This window comes from Neoarius graeffei, chromosome 13, assembly GCF_027579695.1.
Source record: "Neoarius graeffei isolate fNeoGra1 chromosome 13, fNeoGra1.pri, whole genome shotgun sequence".
In the NCBI taxonomy this organism is placed as follows: Eukaryota; Metazoa; Chordata; class Actinopteri; order Siluriformes; family Ariidae; genus Neoarius; species Neoarius graeffei.
Genome location: NC_083581.1, coordinates 45,069,595 through 45,083,025, shown reverse-complemented (window position 1 = coordinate 45,083,025; position 13,431 = coordinate 45,069,595). Strand labels below are relative to the sequence as shown.

The following is a 13,431-nucleotide window of genomic DNA, read 5'->3' as shown; positions in this document are numbered from 1 at the left end:
AATTGATCACGTTCGTGGAAAGGATAATGTCGTTGCGGATGCCCTGTCTAGGGTTGGCGCTTAACTTTGTAAGCCTGACGGCTGGTTTACTATATATGTAATGTTAAATAAATTAAAAAAAAAAAAAAACACGGGTGATGGTTTGTATAACACCTTTGTTTATAATGACCTTTATTTTCCCCAGTAACTTTAAAACCTTAGGTTGCGGGCATGGCAGTATGTCTTAATTTTTAGTTGTTGACTTAAAAATGGGAAGTAATGTCAAGGCCTTAATTTTCTGATGGTATGATTTATATCAGGGGTTGTGAAGCTGATTCCTAATTTCTGTAGTCCATGTTGGCTCAAGTAATGGGCTAAACGTATGGAATGCTTGAAATGTTATTTCTGTATCTAACATTATGGCGACAAGTTACCATTTTGGGGTGGCCTTCCTACATCTCATCTCATCTCATTATCTCTAGCCGCTTTATCCTTCTACAGGGTCGCAGGCAAGCTGGAGCCTATCCCAGCTGACTACGGGCGAAAGGCGGGGTACACCCTGGACAAGTCGCCAGGTCATCACAGGGGCCTTCCTACATCTTTAAAGTTATTTTGGTGTCCCCTGGTGGGTGCGGTCTTGTTTTTCTCCCTTGTTAATTACAGGTTAGACGCGCATATGTCGGGTCTGCCGCACGGAGAAACACTGCGTGTTTCTCTGATGTCCCAGAAGGACATAGTGTTTGCACAGTTATGATGGCAATTAACAGGAGAACATGTTTCAACAACCTAAATCAGGTTTGGCTGTTTGCACCTAAAAATATAAAAGCAGTGAAGACACTGGTGCAAACACTGGTGTCAAAGTTCCAGAATGTAATGCAGTTACATAATACTGAGGTATGACAGCGGCTCAGCTCAGCTAGACTGGACATTAGATGTAATAAGATCTTCATTAAAGGAGCAGGCTCAACCTTCCCAGAATCCTCTGCACCAAGAAGCAAGTCACCATTTTCAACATTAGCAATATTGCAAAAATATTCCCAGTGACATCCTAGGCCATAGATCTTAAATTCTAACCTGAAATTGGAGATATTTTGTCAAAGTATCTATATTTTAAATTCTTTCGACCAATCCATTCCATTTTCATATGGTGATTCCATGGTAACAACTCAGAACTGGCCTCAGCCATCTTGCAGGCGGCTGTGAAGGAAAGGAAACTAAAAGATAAGGCATATTTTCAAAGCGATTACTAACAGTGAATTTCTGGAGGTTTTGCTGTACAGAGAAGCTGTCATACGCTTTCAAAATGCAATGTATGTAAACAAAAACAGTGAAGAGGGTTCCTGGAAGGATGAGCTAGCCCCTTTAACTCACATTGTACATAACTCTTTCTCAGACTCCAACAACACCTGAGGTCTCAAAGACACTTCCATCAGTCAGAAACTCATTTGGTTTGATTTTTTTTATTGTTTGCACCATTTGTTTTATTCTTTTTCCCACTGTACTGATGAAGAGGCAGACAGTCTTTCCCACCCCCACACACAGTGTAAGAGGCATGGTGGTTATTAAGGAAGTGGACATTTGCCACAAGTTCCCTGAGTTTAAGACAGTAATGTAGATGTGTGTATACATGTGTCTTGTGGCACAGCAAGTTCTTTTTTACTCACTTCATCACAGGCATTATAAATAAAATAGTGACAATAATAAAAAATCTAAATGTTTCCTGCACACTTGGCTTAACTTTTAACAAAAAAAAAAAAAACACATGAAAAAGACAATTACGAAAAAAACAGTTTTGCTAATTAACATGAGTCGATAAAGGCGCATATGAAAATGTATGCATGGGTGTAGTTCTATACATCAGGGCTCATCTCTGCACCAACCCACGAGTCCCTCATAAGATCAGTGTGCTCCATCTCCACCTCTGCCTGATCCCTGTGAGCCACAAGCCCCACCTCCTGTTGGTCCACGGTAACATTCCCAAGCGTCCCTTGCCCCTCCCCCAACAGACTGTCCTCTAGTTCCAGCAGCCGGGTGTCTGAGAATGGGGACGTTGCCCTGCGGCTGTTGTCATTGTCTCTCCTGACTGGCTGCACCACATCCACCAAGCAGTGCTCCAGGTTCAGCATGTCTAAAACACTCGCATTCGGCTCACCTCGGTTCCTGATATCCGTAACGGAATCCTGAAAATCATCTGGACTGTCGTCAACATCTAAAAGGGATTCCTGATAGTCAGTGGTGCGATCTTTAACTTCTGCATCATGGCATTTAGAGTCAGCCGGATAACCACTTACCACTTTAACATGATCTTTATAGTCACCACGGTTAACGTTAACTTCCGTAACACCATGTTTATAACCAGCAGCATGAATGCCAACATTTGCTGCATGGTCTTGATGTGTGGTCTGATCACTAGTCTTCTGAACACCATGTTTGTTGTCTGTGGTGTTATCGCCAACCTCCATAATTTTGTCTTCATAATCAGAGGTTTGACTGCTAAAACCTGCAACGCAGTCTTTAGATTCAGCCATATGGTCATTAAACACTGTTCCACAGTTCTGATCGTTAACATGATTTTTATAACCATTGGTGCAGTTTCTACCATCTGTATTGCAGTCTTTATCATCGATGGAACGATCGCTAAACTCAGCAAGACGTTCCTGATAATCAATGGTGTGATCGCTGCAGTCTGAAACGGGCTCATTGTCGTCAGCAGTGTTGTCTTGATAGTCAATGATGTGATCATTAGCACCGTCATTGTGGTCATCATCCATAAGCTGGTGCTGATAGTCAGCAGTGTGACTGTTAGTCTCCGTGTGATGGTTCTGACAGCCAGCGGTGTGATCACTGCTGCTGTCACTATCTATAGTGATAACAGTAGGGGAGTTCTGCACTCTCTCTTTTCTGCGACTCTTCTTTTTGTGCCTCCTGCCCCTCGAGTGTGTGTTGGAGACCCGGCGCTCAAAGATGATTTCCACGCTTGGGCTTCGCTCCCTCTCTCGTTCCCTCTCCCTCAATTTTCTGCTGCTTCGCCGGTGGGCCGTTCTCTCTAGGTGCCGTGTTTTGTATTTACGTTTCCCAGCAGGTTTTTCCCGACGTGAATCCGCATCACTGCTGCTACTGCTGCTATGAAGCCAGAGCTCGCGGTCACTGTGGCGATGCCGTGACTCCCAATGAGGAGATCTACTCCTCTCAGTTTCTCTCTCTCTCCTCCTCTTCCTCCTCTTCTTTTTGCGCTCACTGTCATGACTGGCTGAATCCCATGGGGAGAAAGACTTGGATGATTTTTCTCGTGTAGAAATGGGTCGAGTTGGAATGAGTTCCTCCGAAGAGGAGCCGTCTCTTTTGGCAAAAATGGTGGGGCTCCGCCCTAATAAGTGGTGACCCTGCCTCCTTGGTTCTCGACAGCTCAATCTTGGATGGGATCTTCTGATTTTTACAGAATGTCCACTCTGGGGAGAACTCTCACTACTCGTCTGAGAATGTGACCCTGAAAGCGAGTGTGATGGTTTCCTAAAGCCACGCCTTGGAGTGTGTTCCTTCCTCCTGTGATGCGAGTGCTTCCCAGCATCATGCTCTTGAAACTGCTCCACGTTCCCTCCTCTCTCTGTGTGTGAAGTGGAGGGATACGGCTTCGGAGAGATTGGAGCTTGCTCCTGAGATGGCAGTGACGTCTCCGCCTTCATTACTGTCTCCGTGGCAGACACCTTGTTCCCCTCCTCCTCCTCAGTAGAGTCAGATGAGAGCTGCACGAGTTCAGGAGTTCGCTCAGCCATCGGCTTCACATAACCAACAATGATACACTCTTCTTCATCATTGTGTTCATGCTGTTCTGTGGCAGAGATGGTTCCTCCTAATTGGTTCCCCTCAGGCTCCACTTCCTCCGACTGTGGATGGCTGAGAGTGGAGTAGGAGGGGCCTGGAGTCTCGTCATCCCAAGCAGACTGGCTGAGAGAGATTTCACTGCTAGTTGCCATGGGACCCATGGGTACGCAGTCCTGGGTGGTGTCCTCAGCAACATCTGCTTCCTCGGTATCTTCATCCTGTAATGATAGCATAACACAGTGCGTAAAAAATCCATCCACCCGTAACATCCATCATTCACCTCTCTATCTATCCACAGTTTACACAGAAGCAACCTACCACTCCATTCATTCTTCAGTCTCCCAGTGATTTATCCAACCATCCTGCCACCTAACCCCAACACCCAGCTATCCATTCATCCACTGTTCTATTCATCCACCATTCACACAGGACCTGTCCATTTGTCCTGATGTATCCATCCACCCAACCCCTAACATTAATTCATTGTCCATAGCTATCATCTAGCCACCATTCCATCCACCCACCAATGATTTATCACTCTATCCATCCATTCTCTCACCCATGCATTCACTCAACCCCCAAGATCGAGGCATCAATCCATCCATCTTTTGTCCCTTTATGTTTACAGTGTACATAACTTTACATTATAATGTTAAATGTAATAACAGCTCCACTCCAAGTGTGTGTATGAGAGAAAAACCGACCTCCGAGATGTTGATTATAGAGGACTGGGAGCCAGTGTCGTCCTCATAGCTTTGGGCCTGGGGAAACTGCATGGCCTCGATGGAACGTGCAAAGCTCACCAACTCATGCAGGATGTGGTCAGTGCGTGCCAGCAGGAAGGGGCGGAGCTCACTGGGATTGGTTCCCATGACTTGCTCTTGGCGTAACCATGGCAGCAGCTGCTGCTGCAGGCAAGCTTGATCTCGCTGCATCAATGTCACATGATCCAGTCCCACGCCATCCATCGAGGAAGCAGAAGGGGTAGGATCTTGTCCTCTCTGACTCCGCCTCTGCCTGGTCCTTGTTGCTCTGGAACGCCGAGTTCGTGGCCCTGTGCTTTCAGTGTCATTTTGGTTAGCAGGGGCTGCTGCTGTTGCAGTCATTGTAACTGACGCTGATGTGGTCGCACTCTGTGCATTGTCCTCCAGCACCACAAACTCTTTGAAGTCATTCTCAGCCCTCACCGAGTGGAAGATGGAGCGGAAAGGCTGCTTGCATAGTGGGCACTCTGCTTTGTTCTTGGCCCACTCGCGGATGCAGCGGAAGCAGAAACGGTGCAAGCAGCGTTCCACAGACGCCACATTCACAAAGCGGTCCAGGCAGATCGGACATTTTGAGTCCGGGGACGTCTCGGGACGCCTCACACGCAGCTTCATCTTTGTGGGCGCCATCATCTTTAAGATCAAATTACACACCATGTCACTTTGCATATTATCAGCACTTCTGTAACACTACACATGCAGAATGAGCAGTCTTTTCCCCAGACTATGTTATAGTTAAGCTTCCAGATAACATTTTCAGAAACAATCTCCTTGTGTCATTTGTTTTCTTTACACCCAATAGCCAAGAACTCAGTAGTTTGGGTATGTTGAGAAAATGCATATGCACTACTCTGCCAGTCAGGCACACAGAGTTTAAATAGTCACACAATAACCACCTCAAACAGGAAGTTCCACTGGATATAAATATGGAACTGGAATAAATGGGTCACGTGCATCTTTCGTAAATGTATTTCTAATACTTGTAAGTGTTGTCCAATTTGTCTTCTGTGGGCATTTTTTTTGCACTTAGCTGTAACTTTGATATTGTGTTAAATTCTGTGAAAATATAAGACTGTGAGAATATTCCCGTCTTAGTTTTAACACATTCAGCTTCACTGTTACTACTAGACACCAGTATAATTCTCACTGGATATTAAAGGTTGTTTGTTTTTTACACCAACATGAGCTCTATAAAGATGCGACTGAGACACACAACATTTTTATTATGTAGAGACAAATAAGCCAGATCCAGCCTGTTTACTCCCCTGATCTACAGCTGACCAATCGGCCTCTTTCTAATATTTTAGCTCACTTTTCATTAATCAGTTCAATCTGTTTGGAGAAACGACTTTAATTAGGAGAAAACGGGTGACGTTTTAGGCATTAAAAACAGAAACATGGCGATAAAAATTAGACAGGCAAATTGTCAACTAGCATGTTAGCTTTCCTACCTCAGACGACTGCTGCTGCGCGAGCTCCTGCTACAGTAAAGCTATTAAAGCCGTGCTATTACACACATCCATCAAGATCTAAACATTATATTTATCCCAGGACCATCATATCAAGTTAATAACTTTATTAATGCCATCGTTTCGCTTGTTGTCCAGTTCTGCCACAGAGGAAAAAACATGGAGGAATTAGCAGAAGAAAACCGGATATCAGAAGGAACGAAACGCGCATGCGCGCCCTAGCGGCCAGGCGGTGCAATAAAACAAAATAAAATAAAACTAAGTATACTTTAAATTGTTACACCATGAATTTCACCTACCGATTCACAGTTTTTTTCTGTATTGTGACTATTTTCTACATTGCAGAACAATGCTGAAGACATCAAAACTATGAAATAACATGGAACATAATATGAAATTATGTGGTAAACAAAAGTTTTTTAAAAAATCAAAATAATGTTTCATATCTTAGATTATTCAAAGTAGCCACCATTTACAGGTGTGCCTCGTCAAAAGTTAATTAGTGCAATTTCTTGCCTTCTTAATGTGTTTGAGATCAAACAGTAAATAATAAAAATACAACAAGTAACCCTATTCCACAATTGTAGTAATCCATATTATGTCAAGAACCATTCAACTAAGTAAAGAGAAACGACATCCATCGTTACTTTAAGACATAAAGTGTATTTTAATTAATAAAAGTAAAGAATTTATTATTTTTAAGCATTTAAAGACATGAGGTGTCTTTTAATTAATAAAAGAATGTATTATTTTTAAGCCTTTATTCATCACATGTACATTAGAGCACAGTGAAATTCTTTCTCTGCATTTAACCCATCTGGAGATGTGAGCACACATACCCAAGGAGTAGTTGGGGGTTAGGTGTCTTCTTCAAGGGCACTTCAGCCATGAGAAAATGCTATTCATTCACTCCCACACACTTTTCCTGTGGGTCCAGGAGCTCAAACCAGCAGGAACCAGGACCAAGCCAGGTCTCTCTAACTTTTAGGTCATAGCTTCCCCATAACCACCGAATTAGAAGGTGTGTCCAAACTTTTAACTAGTACTGTACTGAATGTCTTGAAACTCTTGCTCTATTCATTTTTTGTTAAAAAAACAGAATAAAATAATTTTAAAAACAACCAAACAACAACAACAAACAATAACTGGCCCTGGCAGTTTTTATGATTTATAATTGTTGTTGCTCTAAATGGAATGATATTTAATGTTAGATTATTTTATTTCTGTGATTGCCAATAGGCTATTATTTATTGCATCTTGAATCCAGGCATTTTGTTTTTGAAAAACTGAGATTTAATTGCTGTTACTGATACAACCTCAATTCTAAAAAAGTTGGGACACTGGGTAAAACATAAATAAAAATAGAATGAAATGATTTGCATGGGGAAGCTATGGCCTAATGGTGAGAGAAGCAGCTTTGGGACCAAAAGGTTGTCAGTTGGGCAGCACGGTGGTGTAGTGGTTAGTGCTGTCGCCTCACAGCAAGAAGGTCCGGGTTCGAGCCCTGTGGCCAACGAGGGCCTTTCTGTGCGGAGTTTGCATGTTCTCCCCGTGTCCGCGTGGGTTTCCTCCAGGTGCTCCGGTTTCCCCCACAGTCCAAAGACATGCAGGTTAGGTTAACTGGTGACTCTAAATTGGCCATAGGTGTGAATGTGAGTGTGAATGATTGTCTGTGTCTAGGTGTCAGCCCTGTGATGACCTGGCGACTTGTCCAGGGTGTACCCCGCCTTTTGCCCGTAGTCAGCTGGGATAGGCTCCAGCTTGCCTGCAACCCTGTAGAACAGGATAAAGCGGCTAGAGATAATGAGATGAGATGAGAGGTTGTCAGTTAGGCACCTAACCCCTAACTGCTCCCCAGGCTGCTCTGGGTATGTTGTACATTGCTCTGGATAAGAGTGTCTGCTAAATGCCTGTAATGTAATTTGCAAATCCTATTCAACTGAATACAATACAAAGACAAGATATTTAATGTTGAAACTGATAAACTTTGTTTTTTGGAAATATAGTCTTAGAACCATACTCTAACCATTAAACATTTGGTTCAAGCACCAATCACCAAAGCAAATTCCTTGTATGTGAGAACACACTTGGCATAAGTTGATTCTGATTCTGATTCTAATTCTGATTCTGATAATGAATTTGATACCTGCAACACATTCCAAAAGAGTTGGGAGACAGACAATGAAAACCAGGGAAAGTTGTGGAATGGTCAAAAAACCACCTGTTTGGAACATTCAGCAGGCAAACAGGGTAACTGGAAAGGCTCAGTCATTCATAAGCAAGGAGGAGAGATTTTCATGAATTTGTGTAAAACCGCGTGGGCAAATAGTCCAAAAGTTAAAGAACAACATTTCTCAACGTACAGCTGCAAGGAATTTAGGGGTTTCACCATCAACAATCCATAATATCATCAAAAAATTAAGAGAATCCAGCAAAATCTCTGTATTTGAGGATCAAGGCCAAAAACCAGCATTGAATGCCCATGACTTTCCCTCAGGTGGCACTGCAATAAAAACTGATATGAGTGAACAAAAGAATATTACTACATGGGCTTGGGAGCACTTCAAAAAAACATTGTCGGAAAACACATTTTCATTGCTGCATCTACCATGCAAAGTGAAGACCAAATATCAACAACATACAGAAATGCTCCTAAATTCTCTGGGCCCAAGCTCATCTGAGATGGACTGACACAAAGTGGAAAAGTCTGTTGTGATCGACAAGTTCACATTATGATTGAATGCCAGCAACACATTTCAAAAAAGTTGGGACAGGGGCAACAAAATACTGGGGAAGTTGTGTAATCTCATCTCATTATTTCTAGCCGCTTTATCCTGTTCTACAGGGTCGCAGGCAAGCTGGAGCCTATCCCAGCTGTCTACGGGCGAAAGGCGGGGTACACTCTGGACAAGTCGCCAGGTCATCACAGGGCTGACACATAGACACAGACAACCATTCACACTCACGGTCAATTTAGAGTCACCAGTTAACCTAACCTGCATGTCTTTGGACTGTGGGGGAAACCGGAGCACCCGGAGGAAACCCATGCAGACATGGGGAGAACATGCAAACTCCGCACAGAAAGGCCCTCGCCGGCCACGGGGCTTGAACCCAGACCTTCTTGCTGTGAGGCGACAGCGCTAACCACTACACCACCGTGCCACCCCATACATATAAAAAACTAATTTGGTTAATTGGTAACAGGTCAGTAACATGATTGGGTATATAAAGAGCATCCCAAAGACACTGAGTCTCTCAGAAGTAAAGATGGGGAGGGGTTCACTGCTCTGTGAAAGACTGTGTGGGTAAATAGTGCAATAATTTAGGAATAACATTCCTCAATGTAAAATTGCAAAGAATTTGGGGATCACATCATCTATGATACATAATATCATTAAAAAAAATTCAGAAAATACAGAGAAATTTCAAGAGATAAGGCTGAAAACCACCATTGGATGCCTGTGATCTTCAGGCCGTCAGGCGACAATACATTAAAAACAGACACAATTCTGTCATGGAAATCACTGTATGGGCTCAGGAACATGTCAGAAAACCATCATCTGTGAACACAGTTTGTCTCTGCATTCACAAATGCAAGTTAAAACCATATATAAACAATATCCAGAAACACCGACACCTTCTCTGGGCCTGAACTCTTTTACAATGGACTGAGGCGAAATGGAAAACTGTCCCAAGGTCTGACAAATCAAAATCTGAAATTCGTTTTGGAAATCATGGACACCATATCCTCCCAGCTAAACAGGAGAGGGACCATCCAGCTTGCTATCAGTGCACAGTTCAAAAGCCTGTATCTGTGATGGAATGGGGGGCATTAGAGCACATGGCATGGGTAGCTTGCACATCTGGGAAAGCACCATTAATACTGAATGATATATACAGGTTTTGGAGCAACATGCTGCCATCCAGATGGCATCTTTTCCAGGGAAGGCCTTGCTTATTTCAGCAAGACAATGCCAAACCACTTTCTGCATATATTAAAACTGCATGACTCCATACTAAAAGAGTCTGGTTGCAAAAGTGGCCTGCCTATAGTCCAGACCTGTATCCTATTGAAAACATTTGGTGCATTATGAAATGCAAAATTCAGAGCCCAAACTGTTGAGCAACTAAAACTGTATATCAGGCAATAATGGGACAATATTTTTATTTCAATTTGGTCTCCTCAGTTCCTAAACGTTTAGAGTGTTGTTAAGAGGTGATGCAACACAGTGGTAAACATGCCCCTGCCCCGCTTTTTTGAAATGAGTGGCTGACATCTAATTTTATATATATATATATATATATATATATATATATATATATATATATATATATATATATATATCCATCATCTGTAGCCACGTATCCTGTTCTACAGGGTCACAGGCAAGCTGGAGCCTATCCCAGCTGACTATAGGCAAGAGGCAGGGTACAACCTGGACAGGTTGCCAGGTCATCGCAGGGCTGACACATAGACACAAACAACCATTCACACTCACATTCACACCTACGGTCAATTTAGAGCCACCAATTAGCCTAACCTGCATACCTTTGGGGGAAACCAGAGCACCTGGAGGAAACCCACGCGGACACGGGGAAAGCATGCAAACTCCACACAGAACCCAGCTGGGCTCAAACCCAGGACCTTCTTGCTGTGAGGCGACAGTGCTAACCACTACACCGCCGCGCCAACCTATATATATATATATATATATATATATATATATAAACAATAAAATTTCTCAGTTTCAACATCTCTCATGTTGCCTTCGTACTATTTTCAATGAAGTATAGGGTTTCCACGATTTGTATATCATCTCATTCTGTTTTTATTTGGAGTTTGCACAATGTCCCAACATTTTTTTTGGAAATGGAGTTGTACAAAAAAAACCCCAAATATATATATATTTTCGTTTGAACATTAAATATCTTGTCTTTATATTGTAGTCAATTGAATATATTGTAGGTTCGAAAAAATTTGCAAATCATTGCATTCTGTTTTTATTTACGTTTTTTTTCAAAGCGTCACAACTTGTAATCAGTGTTATACATTCTACATTAAATTCTAGATTTTTACAAACACTACAGTTAACTGTATTTTCACAAGTATGATTCATCTGGTTTTGTTTAATTTCATGATTTTAATTAAATTAAAATTTGATACATTTATTTTATTCGACTTTTGTGATGGTCCTTATTATTTATTTATTCCTTCATTTGAAAAAGTAGTGACCTTAGAAAATGCTTTAACTGAGATTTAAAGTATTTAATGTTTGGGAAAGTTTTTACAAAATATTTAATTTATATATACAGCGCCAGAAAAAAATTAAGAGACCACTTCATTTTTTCTTAAATCAGCATCTCTATGTATGGCAGCTATTTCATTCCAGTGTCTGTGCTGGAATTCCAACACAAGCACACCTCATTTCACTTAATGAGGTACTGATTAGGTGATCACTTGAACCAAATCTTATTTAACGAGGAAAAGTATCAAAACCACTGCTGTGGTCATCACTATTCTCTTGCAGTAGGACCAGTTTGGATAGCAAAAACAGTGCTAGTAGTAACTTAAATTTAATTGGAATACAAAAATATCTATTCAGAATGCCAAAAGAGTTAAAAAGAAAAGTTGTGAGTGAGAAAAAGAAGGGTTCAATTCTGGCTTTACTGGCAGAGGGATACAGTGAGTGTCAGGTTGCTTCCATCCTCAAAATTTCAAAGATGGCAGTTCATCAGAACAAGGTCAAGCAGCAGACATTGTAAACAACAAAGTTACAGACTGGCAGAGGATGAAAATGACTCTCTACTGACTGGGATGATCATCAACGCCTTTGAGTGTCACTCAGCAACCGTAAAATGACATCAAGTGACCTACAAAAAGAATGGCAAATGGCAGCTGGGGTTAAGTGCATGGCAAGAATGGTTTGAAAGAGGCTCCTCCAGGCAGGGTTGAAGTCATGCAACGTGAGAAAAAAAGCCCTTCATCAATGAGAAGCAAAGAAGATTGGGTTTTCCAGCAGGACAATGCTCTATGCCACACAACCAGGTCAATCAAGATGTGGCTGGAGGACCACAAGATCAAGACTCTGTTATGGCCAGACCAATCTCCAGACCTGAACCCCATTGAAAACCTCTGGAATATGATCACGAGGAAGACGGATGGTCACAAGCCATCAAACAAAGCTGAGCTAATTTAATTTTTGCAATGTGAAAGAGTAGTGGAGAGCATGCCAAGACACATGAAAGCTATGATTAAATGCCATGGTTATTCCCCCAAATATTGATTTCTGAACTCATCCTCAGTTCAAACATTATTGTGTGGTTAAAAACTGAATATGATCTTGATTTCTATGCATTATTCAAGGTCTGAAAACACATCTATTTATTTATTTTTTGCTATTTTGACCAGTTGTCATTTTCTGCAATCAAATGCTCTGACAGTATTTTAATGTGGAATTTGGGGAAATATCAGTAGCTTCTGTAACAAAACAAATGTTAATGTTCCTCAAACACATACCTATAAATAGTAAAACCAGAAAAACTGATAATTTTGCAGCGGCTTCTTCATTTTTTTTTTCCAGAACAGTGTCATGCGCCACGCGTCCACGTGGGGGCGCAAAACTTCCGCTTGTCGTTCAGCTTACTTCCGCCTGTTGTCATGGCGACGCTGATTGCATTATTGTAGCTGGAGATATTCAACAGAGATTTATTTATGTTAAATTTGTTATTAAAGTGACGTGTGTAGTTTTAGAGACGATGTGTGTAAGTCAGCGCTCTCTGGACAGAATTCAGTCAATAGTGAGTATTATAGTAGCAGTTACGCTAACTGTGCTAGCTTAGCTAACTTTTCCTGCTAGCTTGAAACGCTACTTTCGATAATAATAATAATAGCATACTGTCAATTTTATCTTAATTTATATAATTAGAAAAGCTTTCTATATTTCTGACTTTTTTCTGTCTTTTTCTATCTGTCTGTATCTGTACTTCATGTTTTGTCTGTCTTTTTGTCTCCATCTTTTTAGTCTGTGTTTCTCACTCTGTATGTACAACCCCTGGCAAAAAGTATGGAATCACCAGTCTTGGATGAGCACTCATTCACACGTTTTATTCTGTCGAACAAACTCAGATCACAAACATGATACAATAATGGTCATTCCAAAGTGCACCTTCTTGGCCTTCAGAAACACTAAAAGAAATGAAGAAAAAGCATTGTGGAAGTCAGTAAATGTTACTTTTATAGACCAAGCACAGGGAAAAAAATATGGAATCATGAAAAACAGACAAACAAAATAACATTCAAAACACATCACTAGTACTTAGTTGCACCACCTCTGGCTTTTATAACGGCTTGCAGTCTCTTAGGCATGGACTTGATGAGTGACAAACAGTATTCATCA

At 41.6% G+C, this 13,431-nt stretch overlaps 1 protein-coding gene across 1 annotated transcript; it reads right to left on the bottom strand.

Annotated features, from left to right (window-relative positions):
• Positions 1-1,423: 1,423 nt before the first annotated feature.
• Positions 1,424-6,205, bottom strand: LOC132896760 (E3 ubiquitin-protein ligase Topors-like). The gene is made up of 3 exons (XM_060937807.1): positions 6,017-6,205; positions 4,506-5,198; positions 1,424-4,019 (listed from the first exon to the last, which is right to left on the bottom strand). Exons 2-3 carry the CDS (start codon positions 5,196-5,198, stop codon positions 1,830-1,832), a joined length of 2,883 nt encoding a protein of 960 aa, XP_060793790.1. The 5' UTR covers positions 6,017-6,205; the 3' UTR covers positions 1,424-1,829.
• Between the last annotated feature and the right edge of the window lie 7,226 nt (positions 6,206-13,431).

Bases quoted from the DNA above. Each gene is read 5' to 3' on its own strand.
- LOC132896760 (XM_060937807.1), bottom strand. From the start codon at position 5,198: ATGATGGCGCCCACAAAGATGAAGCTGCGTGTGAGGCGTCCCGAGACG. The intron at 4,020-4,505 runs GTCGGTTTTTCT...CTATCATTACAG, and splicing joins CTATAATCAACATCTCGGAG to GATGAAGATACCGAGGAAGC.